The 12,615-nt window shown below is 54.6% G+C and overlaps 2 protein-coding genes across 4 annotated transcripts in view; both read left to right on the top strand.

Moving 5' to 3' along the window:
- Window positions 1–8,353, top strand: part of CAMTA2 (calmodulin binding transcription activator 2) — a 20,661-nt gene extending 12,308 nt beyond the window's left edge. For 2 of the 3 annotated variants that reach the window (XM_011958390.1, XM_011958391.1), the window contains 12 exons: window positions 1,814–1,929; window positions 2,563–2,747; window positions 3,091–3,169; window positions 3,343–3,565; window positions 3,796–4,100; window positions 5,811–6,007; window positions 6,258–6,441; window positions 6,644–6,715; window positions 6,825–6,845; window positions 7,009–7,196; window positions 7,370–7,444; window positions 7,531–8,353. In XM_011958390.1, coding sequence (XP_011813780.1) covers window positions 1,814–1,929; window positions 2,563–2,747; window positions 3,091–3,169; window positions 3,343–3,565; window positions 3,796–4,100; window positions 5,811–6,007; window positions 6,258–6,441; window positions 6,644–6,715; window positions 6,825–6,845; window positions 7,009–7,196; window positions 7,370–7,444; window positions 7,531–7,594 — 1,709 coding nt within the window. In that variant the 3' untranslated portion in view covers window positions 7,595–8,353. The remainder of the gene's footprint in view (window positions 1–1,813; window positions 1,930–2,562; window positions 2,748–3,090; window positions 3,170–3,342; window positions 3,566–3,795; window positions 4,101–5,810; window positions 6,008–6,257; window positions 6,442–6,643; window positions 6,716–6,824; window positions 6,846–7,008; window positions 7,197–7,369; window positions 7,445–7,530) is intronic. The other variant, XM_011958389.1, reaches the window with a different exon arrangement.
- Window positions 8,354–8,477: 124 nt separating this feature from the next.
- SPAG7 (sperm associated antigen 7) overlaps window positions 8,478–12,615 on the top strand; it is a 15,456-nt gene continuing 11,318 nt past the window's right edge. Inside the window, exon 1 of the mRNA XM_011958392.1 lies at window positions 8,478–8,630. Coding sequence (XP_011813782.1) covers window positions 8,546–8,630 — 85 coding nt within the window. The 5' untranslated portion in view covers window positions 8,478–8,545. The remainder of the gene's footprint in view (window positions 8,631–12,615) is intronic.

Here is a 12,615-nt window from a genome sequence, read left to right as displayed (position 1 = left end):
GACTGGGCCCGGTGGCTCACACTTGTAATCCCAGCACTCTGTGGGGCCAGAGCAGATGGATCACCTGAGGTCAGGAGTTTGAGACAAGCCTGACCAATATGGTGAAACCCCGTCTCCACTAAAAATACAAAAATTAGCCGGGCATGGTGGCCTGTGCCTGTAATCCCAGCTACACAGGAGCTCAAGACAGGATAACTGCTCGAACCCGGGAGACGGAGGTTGCAGTGAGCTGAGATCGTGCCACTGCACTGCAGCCCGGGCAACAGAGCGAGACTCCATCTCAAAAAAAGAAAAGAAAAGAAAAATTTCCTATACTACTACTTCTCAGTGATATCCATTGCTAATAACATGGTGTACTAACACAAACACGGAGGCACATGCATACATGTATATATATATGTGTGTGTATTTATTTAAATCTGGGATTGTTTTTGTTCCTGTTACTGGTTCTCTCTCTTGTGGCCTTGAGCGCTGTTTCTGTCTGCACCTGCTGCTTTCTCAAGCTTTGCTTTTCTCCCTCTCTTCCTCTTGGTGTCTTTGTTGGTGCCTCTTGGTTCCTCTCAGTTCTGCGGCCGTCTGTGTTATCTTAGTCTCTCTCTGTCCTTACTTCTCTCTCCGGAGCTCTGGTCCCTAGTTTTGCCTCGGCCTTGGAGCTGGCCCCCACACGAAGCCTGCGTGTGTGCTGGGTTGCTTGTCTCTGACTTGAGTCTGCCTACCTTGGGATCTGGCCAGGTCTCTCAGTCCTGTGCTGTCTCTGTCCTGCCCTGTGACTGTTCGTTACCTTATTTCTCTGTCCCTGTCTAATCTGCATTTTACCATCTCTCCTATGAGTCTCTTCCATCCCTCTTCTTTCCATTTCTTCTTGAACCAGTATCTTAACTTGCCTCTCTTTGATCATCCTTTCTTACTGCTTGTTTGGCACTTTCCCCCAGCCCTCCTCTGTCCTTTCTCTATTCTCCTTCACTTGATCTTTTTGCTCTCTCTCCTCCCCTTGTTTTACTTGGGTTTCTGTTCATCATTCTCTGTCCTCCTCCCTTACTATCACCTGTGTACCTTCATCCCCTTCTATCCTGGCATTTCAGAACATCTCCAACCTTCACGCTGTTTCTCTGTGTCTGTTTTCCTACGGCTCTGATCCCCTCCCGCCTCCCCTTCTTGTCCTTGTTTGATCTCAAGACGGGACACACACAGCTTGGGGGGATGTGTGTGTGTGTGTGTTTGTGTATTTGTGTATGGGGGGCAGAAGGAGGAGGAGGAGGAGAAATGGACATGGCTATCCATCTCCGTCCCCTTCCCTCCCCCACCATCATCTTTGTGGACAGCTGCAGGGGGCTGGGAGGAGGGAGAGGTGCTTTTCAAATCACAGTCCCTGAGCTCTTTGGGGCAGTGGTTATTAAAGAGGTGGGACCCTGGAATCCTTCACCTTCACCATGGGGGACAAAGGTAGTGTCTGCTGCAAAGACGGACGGAACATTTTACCTAGGAAAAGGCTGGGGGGAAGAGTGTGTATGCCTGGGATTTGGGACTGCAGAAGGCTAGATGGCCATTTGGGAATTCCTACTACCTCTGTACCTTAAAGGAAACAGTTTTGGTTCCAGATCCGGGTTCTAGGTCAGTGGGCAGTATTCACAGCCCCAGCTTAAGGACTGAGTCCTGGTGGGCTTTACTGGGGTAAAGGAGCTGCTGTTTTAGGGAAGATAAAAGAATATGGTTCTGTGTCCTCATCCCCAGATCTTGGGACAGGTCTGCTTTTGGTGTTCAGGGCATCACCTAGACTCTGCCCACTCAGCCTCCCACACCCGTTCCCCCTCAGACAACCAGTTCCGGATGTCCATACTAGAGCGACTGGAGCAGATGGAGAAGCGGATGGCAGAGATCGCAGCAGCTGGGCAGGCGCCTTGCCGGGGTCCTGACGCTCCTCCAGTTCAGGTACTTCTGTGAGGAGGGAGGTGGTCTCTGGTGGGAAGCAGGGGGAGGACGCAGCTGAAGAAAACGTCTAGCGCCCGTGGCTCTCCCCCCTCCCCTGTCCCCAGCCTCCTCAGCCTGTCTTCCCTCTCCCTGACGTCACCCCGTTCCCATCCCCACCTCGTGGATAGAGTGGCTATTCTGGGCATCCTCTTGGCATGCCGGGCTTCAGACTATTTCTGGTCTGAAGAAGAGTGGAGGTGAAGGAGGGGGCGGGGGAGGGGCCAGGAGCATTTTGGGGCTTGGATCGCGGTGGGTCCCAAGTTTCTGAAAGAAGAGGACTGAGGAACGGCTCAGAGAAGGCTCTGGCTTCTGAGGGGAAGAAGCCGTGTGTGAATATGGCACTCATCTGAGCTGATGGGAAGGCACATGGGCAAGATGGTGTGAGCTCTGGCTGCTGGATGGGCTGGAGGAAGTGGCTATGGGAGCAGGAGACACTGAGGCCACACAGGAACTTTAACCAATGGGATCCTAGAGTGGGACGCGTGGGGAGGGGGTAAAATGCGAAGCTGGGAGGACAGATGTGAGGTGGCCAAGGCCATCCCAAGCCAGGGGAGCAGATACCCGGGTCTCTGCCTAAGAGTGTGTATATCGCAGGATGAAGGCCAGGGGCCTGGGTTCGAGGCACGGGTAGTGGTCTTGGTAGAAAGCATGATCCCACGCTCCACCTGGAAGGGTCCTGAACGTCTGGCCCACGGAAGCCCCTTCCGGGGCATGAGCCTTCTGCACCTGGCTGCTGCCCAGGGCTATGCCCGCCTCATCGAGACCCTGAGCCAGTGGCGGTGAGCAAGGGCAGCTGGGTGAGGGCTGGGCAGCCTCTGGGACAGAACTGTCAGGGGACAGAAGAGGGACTGAAGAGGAACTGGAGGACCTGGGGCCCTACCAAGTGGGAGCTGGGGTCATTGTGGGAAGGGAGGGGGCTGGGAGAGGACTTCACATTTTGGGGAACTTTCATATCCTGACTTAAGACACTTTGACTTCTTGACCTCCTTAAACTAGTGTCCTTGACTGCCTCTTCCCACCGGCCCTGTACAGCTTGCCTCCTAGTGCCTTTACTTCTGACGTTCTTACTTTGCCCACTTTTTCCCTCACTGGGCTCCGCTGTCTCTCTCCCAAACCCTCCAGGAGTGTGGAGACTGGAAGCTTGGACTTAGAGCAAGAGGTTGACCCGCTCAACGTGGATCATTTCTCTTGCACCCCTCTGGTGAGGATGACAATTCCTGAGTGCACATGGGGCACTGGGCGATGGGAACCGCCCTTGAAAAGGAAGATCCTGAGGAATGCAGGGAGTGGGGTGGGCTGGGGTCTGAAGACCTGACTACTGGAGGAAGAGCCCCGGGCCTCAACCTCCACCTCCTGTCCCGCCCCCTTCCTCAGATGTGGGCTTGTGCCCTGGGACACCTGGAAGCTGCCGTGCTCCTTTTCCGTTGGAACCGACAGGCACTGAGCATTCCCGACTCTCTGGGCCGTCTGCCGTTGTCTGTGGCTCATTCCCGGGGTCATGTGCGCCTTGCCCGCTGCCTTGAGGAACTACAGAGACAAGAGGCTTCGGTGGAGCCCCCACTTGCCCTATCACCACCCTCCTCCAGCCCAGACACTGGTGAGGGTGGCCCTAATCTTTTGGAGAGAGGGATGTGGGCAGGAGGCTAGGCCAGGGCAAAGCCAAAGGGTGGGAAAGGAGTAAAAGAGGAGACAAACCACAGAGGCAGGGATGAGATAACAGAAGCAAGAGCAGACAGGGGGACCGATAACAGGATGGCAGAGGCAGGAGACTCGACTGAGGGATGGCCGTGGCTCCTGCTGCCCTGACTCTCTTCCCTCCCCACACAGGTCTGAGCAGCGTCTCCTCACCCTCGGAGCTGTCGGATGGCACCTTCTCCGTCACATCAGCCTATTCTAGTGCCCCAGATGGCAGTCCCCCCCCTGCACCTCTGCCAGCCTCTGAGATGACTGTGGAGGATGTGGCCCCAGGCCAGCTTTCCGCTGGTGTCCCAGAGGCTCCCCTACTCATCATGGACTATGAGGCTACCAACTCCAAGGGGCCCCTGTCCTCCCCTCCTGCTCTCCCACCAGCCTCAGATGATGGGGCCGCTCCAGAGGACGCCGATAGCCCACAGGCTGTGGATGTGATCCCGGTACTGCTTCTGTCGACGGAGTTATGGGGGCTAGAGGTGGAGTAGGTAGGGTGAGGCCAACTTCCATGAAGCACAATCAAAGTCTGGCTTCCGTTTAGGAAGGACCCATTTACTTCATTTTGGGACAGGCAAGGTTTGCTTTTGCTTATTAGCTCCTTTCAGACCATGTGACTTGGAAGTCATGAGGCAGTGGAGGTTAAAAATTCTGGCTGATCCCACAATTCAGATGTTGGAAAAAAAAATTTTTTTGACTGGGCTGGGTGGCTCACACCTGTAATCCCAGCACTTTGGGTGGCCGAGGCAGGTGGATCACTTCAGGCCCGGAGTTTGAGACCAGCCTGGGCAACATGGCGAAACCCCACCTCTATAAGAGATACAAAAACTAACTGGGCATGGTGGTACGTGCCTGTAATCCCAGCTGCTTGTGAGGCTGAGACATGAGAATCACTTGAACCTGGGAGGCATAGGCTGCAGTGAGCTGAGATTGCACCACTGCACTCCAGCCTGGGTGACAGAGTGAGACTCTGTCTCAAAAAAAAATAGAAAGACAAAATAGTAAGATTTAAAATATAAAAAGCATTTAAAAATATTCTGGCTGGGTGCGGTGGCTCACCCCTGTAATCCCAGCACTTTAGAGAACGAGGTGGGAGGATTGCATCACTTGAGGCCAGGGGTTTGAGACCAGTCTCAAATAAGACGTTGGCCAATTACTTAAAAAAAAGTAATTTTTAAAAAGTAGGCATGGTGGCACACACCTGTAGTTGTAGCTACTTGGGAGGCTGAAGTAGGAGAACCCCTTGAGCCCTGGAGTATGAAGCTGCAGTGAGCTGACTACCATTGCCTTCCAGCCTGGGCAAGAAACCCTGTCCCTATAACACACGAAAATTCTGGGGACTATCTTCAGTTAGAGCTGGTTTGTAGGAGTTACCTGTTGATCCATCTAGGGACAAGGTTCTAGGAGAACCAAGATGACGCAGGGCAGCTGGGAGTTGTGTGGAGAAGTAAGGTTGGCAAGATGGGGGTATTTGGCAGTGATCTGATGCAGGAAGGAGGCTTGCACATGATAAAGCTAAGAAAGTCTGTGGAATGAAAGTAAATCTTCAAGTATAGCCTTGTACTTCTCTGCTAGAGACTGGGAACATATCTGGTTTAGAGAGACTAATGGGAGTAAGTGGGTGGCACTTTACGTACAAAAAGCTTAAGAGAACTCCACAAGTAGACCGTGTTGAGTGTGTCCAGCAGGAAGTACTGGAGCATAGGCTTCAGGGCTAGAGCAAAGGCCAGACTGGAGCCATTCATCAGGGCAGTAGTTGGCAAGTGTTGGGATGGTTCTTGGAGAGTTGAAAGGGAGCTGGGGGTGGGCACAGCCAAGCCTATGGGGAGCATGTGCTGGTCAGCTGGCATGGGGCAGGCCCAGGTAGGACAGTGGATGGTTGGCCTGAAAGGGGGTCAAGTCCTCCATTTGTTGAGCTTCTGAATCCCCACTTGGGAGTATCTCCTTTTTATCCTGTATTCTCCATAGCATCTCAGCACGGAGGGACCCCCAAGTGGGAGCCCCACCAGTATCAATGAAGGAGTCTGGAACAGTGGCCCAGAAAGACAGGGTTAGCAGCACCTGGCAGGGAGAGAAGGAACGGGACAGGAATGGACGGAGGTTACAGCTGGCAGTTGGGGCCCCTAAGGGTTCACTCAGCTTCTCCCTTCATCCAGGTGGACATGATCTCACTGGCCAAGCAGATCATCGAAGCCACACCAGAGCGGATTAAACGAGAGGACTTTGTGGGGCTGCCTGAGGCTGGAGCCTCAATGCGGGAGCGGACAGGGGCTGTGGGACTCAGTGAGACCATGTCCTGGCTGGCCAGCTACCTGGAGAATGTGGACCATTTCCCCAGCTCAACCCCTCCCAGGTGACTAGCTCAGGACAAAGCCTCCAGATTCTTCAAAGATGGGAGGAAGGGAGAAAGGTGGCTTTCCACAGCCAAAGCTCCATTCTGGCTGAGGCCCCCAGGGCCTTGGAGAAGCGAACTGAGCTGGCTAATGAACTCTGAAGTCACTCTCCAGACTCAGTTGCTGGTGGTCTTCCTTCATAGCCATCCATAGGTAGCAGAGGAAAGACTTCAGATGCTTCATGACAGCCTTTTTCCCTGCCCCCTACAGCGAACTGCCCTTTGAGCGAGGTCGCCTGGCTGTCCCTCCAGCACCCTCCTGGGCAGAGTTTCTCTCTGCATCTACCAGTGGCAAGATGGAAAGTGATTTTGCCCTGCTGACACTATCCGATCATGAGCAGCGGGAACTGTATGAGGCGGCCCGAGTCATCCAGACGGCCTTCCGAAAGTACAAGGTCAGAGGGACAGGGGGCTCAGGATGAATTATACCGTCTCCAGTCAGGGGAGACCGGGCCCCCAGGGCGTTTGGAGGACGAGCAGTCATGCAGACAGGCCTTGGATGGGGTAAAGGGTCAGGGGAACCCCAGAAAAGTTGGAGGGACAAGTCAGACATCCCATTATGTGGGTCATGAGGTGCTGAGACTTCTCTCCCCTCAGGGCCGGCGGCTGAAGGAGCAGCAGGAGGTAGCGGCAGCTGTAATCCAGCGCTGTTACCGGAAGTACAAGCAGGTGAGACCCTTCTCCCTCAAAAGCATACCCACCAACCCACCAACCCACACCCACGCCTAACCGTTCCAGAACGTTGCCAGAGTCCTAACTCCCCTTCTCTCTCCACAAGCTGACCTGGATTGCACTTAAGGTATTAGGCATGAGATCTGAGTGTGAGGTCTGTGATGAGTCACACTTTCCCTGAGTGTGTGGGTTACAGAAAGAGCCGTGCATCAGCCTCTCTGGGGTGAGCCCCAGGGCTTTGGGTCTCTGTCCCTTGATTTCAGCCCCGTCCCTCCTCCCCACCCCTGCAGTTTGCCCTCTATAAGAAGATGACCCAGGCGGCCATCCTGATCCAGAGCAAGTTCCGAAGCTACTATGAACAGAAGCGATTTCAGCAGAGCCGGCGAGCGGCTGTGCTCATCCAGCAGCACTACCGCTCCTACCGCCGCAGGCCCGGCCCTCCCCACCGGCCTTCGGCCACCCTGCCTGCCCGCAACAAGTAGGGCTCAGCCCCAGCCCTCTGTGCCCACCCACTGCGTCCACGCCATTCCCCCTTATTCATCTTCTTGACCAGCTTGCCTCACTGCCATTCCCTGCCTAGGGTTCCAGGGGGCGGAAGGCATGCAATGCCTGGGGGGTTCTGTGAGGTCCATCTTTTATCTCTTTCACCAGAGGCTCCTTTCTCACCAAGAAGCAGGACCAGGCAGCCCGGAAGATCATGAGATTCCTGCGGCGCTGCCGACACAGGTACTCATCCCTTCTCCCCCTGGGCTTTTGCTCTGCCACCTGTCCTGATCGCCAGTCTTCTCTGACTCCTATCTCTCTCTCTGCAGGATGAGGGAACTGAAGCAGAACCAGGAGCTGGAAGGGCTGCCCCAGCCGGGACTGGCCACCTGACCTGGCCACCGCCTTTCTCACCACCCTGGGGTCGCCTCGTGCAGTCTTAACAGGGAGAGGGCTTTCTGGGGCAGGGGGAGCCCCTGTCGGCAGCTTTCCCGTTCACCTTTGTTGGAGCCCTTCGTAGGCCTCCTCCCTCCTCCCCACGCCTTGCTCCCACACCCCTCTCCTCGTCCCTCCTGGTCGTGCCCCATCTCTTTTGGTCCTGGCTCCAGAAGAGCCGCGCCCCACATACCTGCATCTTCCGCTGTGACCTCCAGAGCCCTGCCTGCCCCTGCTCCCCAGCTCCTCCTGCCTGCACCCGACTCGGTCCCCTCCTGACTTGCCTTATTTATTTGTTCGACGCGTCTCTGAATGTATCCGCCTCGGTTCCCACCTCTGCCTTCGCTGCGCACGCCCCTCGTGTTTCAGGGCTGACCATGCCCCCACCCGACTCCGCATGTTTGCGTCTGTTTCCTCCCTTTCTGGCCCTGTCTTACCCCATCACCCGACTCTGGCCACCGACCTCAGGGCCGAAGGGGAGGTGGTGTACATAGGAACGCGTTGCGGAGTCCGCCCCGTCCCCCGAGGGGAGGGGTCTTGTACATACTGTAACATACAGAGTATAGTGAAGAATCTATTTAAGGCGCCGCGGGGAGGGCTGCACGGCCGGGCTTGTGGTTCTCTAGCGCGGCGGGGGCCTCCTGCCGGCTCCACGGGCACTTTCTATTTGTGCATGGGCTTGGTTTATACGAATTGCCATTAAACATCGCTGCACCAGCCAGCCTGCGGCCTCTGTCTACGGGGGCGGGGCGGGGCCTCGGCCAGCTGGAGGTCGCCAGGCGCCGCTGGCCTCGGATCTGCGCCCGGGCCAGGCGGGCTCGGGATTTTCCGCCTCCGACGTGTTTCCGGCCTTAAAGGCATTCCGCCCTTCCCTTTAAGACGCACCGCCCCCTCTCAGTCACTCCCAAGATGGCGGACCTACTGGGCTCCATCCTGAGCTCCATGGAGAAGCCACCCAGCCTCGGTGACCAGGAGACTCGGCGCAAGGCCCGAGGTGAGGATCCCAAATTCACAACCGCCTTCCTTCGCCCGGTTCTCAGGACCGCACTTTTCCCTCTTTGGACGATGCCGCCTCCTCAATCTTGAAAGACCCCTCACAGGCCCCTTCCGAGACCCTCAGAGTCCCTAAAAGCGCTGCTGACACGCCCGCTGTTCTTAGCGGACAGTGATTGGCTACCTGAAAGATAGCGCCAGCCTCCTGCCTCTTCTCCCGACCCTGGCCTTCCGCAGTCCTTGTTTCCCATTAGCCAACCGGCCAGCCTGTCCGCTGCTGACCTGGTCTGATTGGTAGGGTGTCTCCAACCTGCCGCATTCCTGCCCCGCCCGCCTCTAGCTCTGTTTCCATTGGATTTAGGACACGCCCATCTACTCTGCCTTCATCTCCATTGGCTATCTCAACTTAAAGCTCTGCCTCCTAGGCCTGTTCGACCTTCCTTCGGACCCACCCCAGCCTCAGAACTCCCATTGGTTGTTGGGTCCTGTGTGTCTTCTTGCCCCTCCTGCTTGATTTAACCCAGTCCCTTCTGCCTCCTTTCTACAACCTTTTTCCCATCTGTGTCCTTAAATTCCCGAGCTGCCCGGGCGGATCGTAGTGTTGATTGGAGGGATGAGAGTGCCCGCTGGGTCCGATTGGCCACTGTCTCCGCCTGCGTTCTCTGAGTAGCTTCCCTGCGGGCTGGCTGGAGTTCGGCGGCCGGCGTAGGTCGCGGCCTGGCGGGGCGGTGGGAGCCTCCCCGGGGTTGCTCGTGTTGGGGCTTGGGATGATCCTGGCGGAATGCAGGACCCCAACTCCCAAACCTGCGCACCTTGACCGCGGACGAGCCCTGTCCCGGCTCCTCACGTGCCCCAGGGGGGCCAGGGCAGGCAGGACGCCTTCCAAGCATTCAAGGGGTGCTGGATGCCTACACTTCGTCTCGTTATTTCCTGAACAACTGTTAGGGGCCAGGGGTACCCCTCAGGGAGGCCACATTCCGGGGCTGGGGCTCTCATTGATGCAGTGATCACACGGAAGTTTAATAACCAACTTGATAAGTGCTCTGAGAGAAAAATAAGTGTGAGAGCGGCCACCTGAGATTCTCCCCCAGGCTGCAGTGAGCCGAGATCAGAACAGATAATTCTGTAAATGAGAGAGAGAAGCAAAGTGTTACAGGCAGAAGAGTCTATTTGAAATCTCTGAGGAAGGAGGAAGCATGATGGGAATGGGGAACTGGAATTCTTTAATTCTCTGATGACTGACTGTCTAAGTGGGTGATCACCGGCGGCATTGACAGACTAGGAAGCTTAAGTTAGTCACTCGCCTGAGGTCACATGGTTAGTTTGGTAAGTGGCAGAGTTTCAAACCCAGGTATGACTGGGCTTGAAGCCTATGTTCTTGACCATAATCTTATGCCACTTCTCTAGATGCAGAGAAGACTCGAAAACCAGTTAAAGAACAGTCAGTGGGGTCCGGCCTTGTAGCTCACACCTGTAATCCCACCACTTTGGGAGGCTGCGGCGGACAGATCGCTAGAGCCCAGGAGTTCAAGACCAGTGTAGGCAACATGGAGAAACCCCGTCTCTACAAAAAAATACAAAAATTGGCCGGGCGCTGTGGCTCACGCCTGTAATCCCAAAACTTTGGGAGGCCGAGGCGGGCGATCATGAGACCAAGAGATCAAGACCATCCTGGCCAACATGGTGAAACCTCGTCTCTACTAAAAATACAAAAATTAGCTGGACATGGTGGCGCGTGCCTGTAATCCCAGCTACTCAGGAGGCTGAGGCAGGAGAATAGGTTGAACCCGGGAGGCAGAGGTTGCAGTGAGGCAAGATTGCCCCACTGCACTCCAGCCTGGCGGCAGAGCGAGACTCCGTCTCATAAATAAATAAATATTAGCCGGGCAACAGAGCGAGACTCCATCTCATAAATAAATAAATAAATAAATATTAGCCAGGCAACAGAGCGAGACTCCGTCTCATAAATAAATAAATAATAACCGGGCTCAGTGGCGCGCTCCTGTGGTCCCAATTCTCCGGAGAATCTTGGGAGAATTCCAAAAGGGGGGAGAATCACTTATCACTTGAGTCTGGGAGGTTGAGGCTGCAGTGAGAGGTGATTGCGTCACTGCACTCCAGTCTGGGCCGTGAAATTGAGACTGTTTCCAACAACAAAAAATGAAATGCCCCGATGGTCAGTGAGGGCAGAGGGATGACAGCTCCTAGGCTGTCAGGCCCTGGGGCTCCAGAGGATAACCGAACAGTAGATGAACAGGATCCCTGCCCTCCAGGAGCTCATACTATGCTAAAGGAGACAAAAAGTTATGATATGTTCTCTATGCTATGCTGGGTGTCTGAGCCAACGGAGCCTGGAGCCCAGGGGAAGAAGTAACTCTGACTCATGGTAGATCTCAATGTTTGCAAGAGGAGGAAAAGCATTAAAGCAGAGGAACATGTGCAAAGGCATGGAGTTATTTAAAAAAATGGGGAGAGGGCTGGGCACCATGTCTCATGCCTATAATCCCAGCACTTTGGGAGGCTGAGGCAGGCAGATCACTTGAAGTCAGAAGTTCAAGACTAGCCTGGCCAACATGGTGAAACATCGTCTCTAAGAAAAATACAAAAAAAATGGCCAGGTGTGGTGGCTCACACCTATAGTCCCAGCACTTTGGGAGGCTGAGGCGGATAGATGAACTCCAACCTGAGGTTGGGAGTTCGAGACCAGCCTGACCAACATGGAGAAACCCCATCTCTACTAAAAATACAAAAATTAGTCAGGAGTGGTGGCGCATGACTGTGATCCCAGCTACTTGGGAGGCTGAGGCAGGAGAATCACTTGAACCCGGGAGGCAGAGGTTGCAGTGAGCCAAGATTGTGCCACTGCACTGCAGCATGGGCAAAGAGAGTGAAACTCCATCTCATAAAAAGAAAAAGAAAGTAGCCAGATGTGGTGGTTCACACCTGTAATCCCAGCTACTTAGGAGGCTGAGGCATGAGAATCACTGGAACCTGGGAGGCAGAGGTTGCAGAGAGCCGAGATCGCGCCACTGCACTCCAGCCTGGGCACAGAGCGAGACTGTCTCTTGAAATAAATAAATAAATAAATGATGGGGAGAGGTTCAGTGCAGCTGGAGAGGATTCAGATCCTGTGGAAGAAGGAGGCCTTAAGGATGTAAAGGATTTGAAATGGCAAAAGAGAGAAAAATTTCAGGCTGAGGAGCAGGAATAGGAAAAAGCGTCCACCCAAATCTCAAGAGGTAGTAAAATCACATCGTGGGGAAGACAGGCAAGCATGGAGGGCCCGGGTTAGAAATTCCTCCTCCTCCTCCAGAGGCAGAGGAGATCTGGCGCAGAGGCAGGATCTAAGGAAGAGGAAGAAAGTTAAATAAGACCCTTAGCCAGGCAAGGGGACTCACTGCTGTAATCCCAGCACTTTGGGAGGCTGGTCTTGAACTCCCAGCCTCAAGTGATCCTCCCACCTTTGCCTCTCAAATTGCTTGAGAAGCTTGAGTCTCTGCACCCAGAGCTGGCTGTTTTGTTTTGTTTTTAAGTTTTCTGTAAAGATGGGGTCTTGGGCATCTTTAGGCAAGAGGCAGGCAGATCTCTTGAGCCCAAGAGTTCAGAAAAGAAAGACCCTTCACAGCTAACCTTGGACTCCCAAAGGAGAAGGGTGTCAGATTATCCATTTCGGCTTTATCCTGTCTGTAGAAGTGGAAAATGGGGGATTTTACAAAATATAGGAATTTCCCCTTTCTGGCCGGGCGCGGTGGCTCAAGCCTGTAATCCTGGCACTTTAGGAGGCCGAGGCAGGTGGATCACAAGGTCAGGAGTTTGAGACCAGCCTGGCCAACATGGTGAAACCCCATCTCTACTAAAAATACAACAGTTAGCTGGGTGTGGTGGCGGGTGCCTATAGTCCCAGCTACTCAGATGGCTGAGGCAGAAGAATCGCTTGAACCCAGGAGATGGAGGTTGCAGTGAGCCGAGATCATGCCACTGCACTC

This window comes from Colobus angolensis, unplaced genomic scaffold (assembly GCF_000951035.1).
Source record: "Colobus angolensis palliatus isolate OR3802 unplaced genomic scaffold, Cang.pa_1.0 Scaffold47, whole genome shotgun sequence".
NCBI lineage: Eukaryota > Metazoa > Chordata > Mammalia > Primates > Cercopithecidae > Colobus > Colobus angolensis.
The sequence above is the reverse complement of the archived record's forward strand: the minus strand, read 5'-3'. Positions and strand labels throughout refer to the sequence as shown.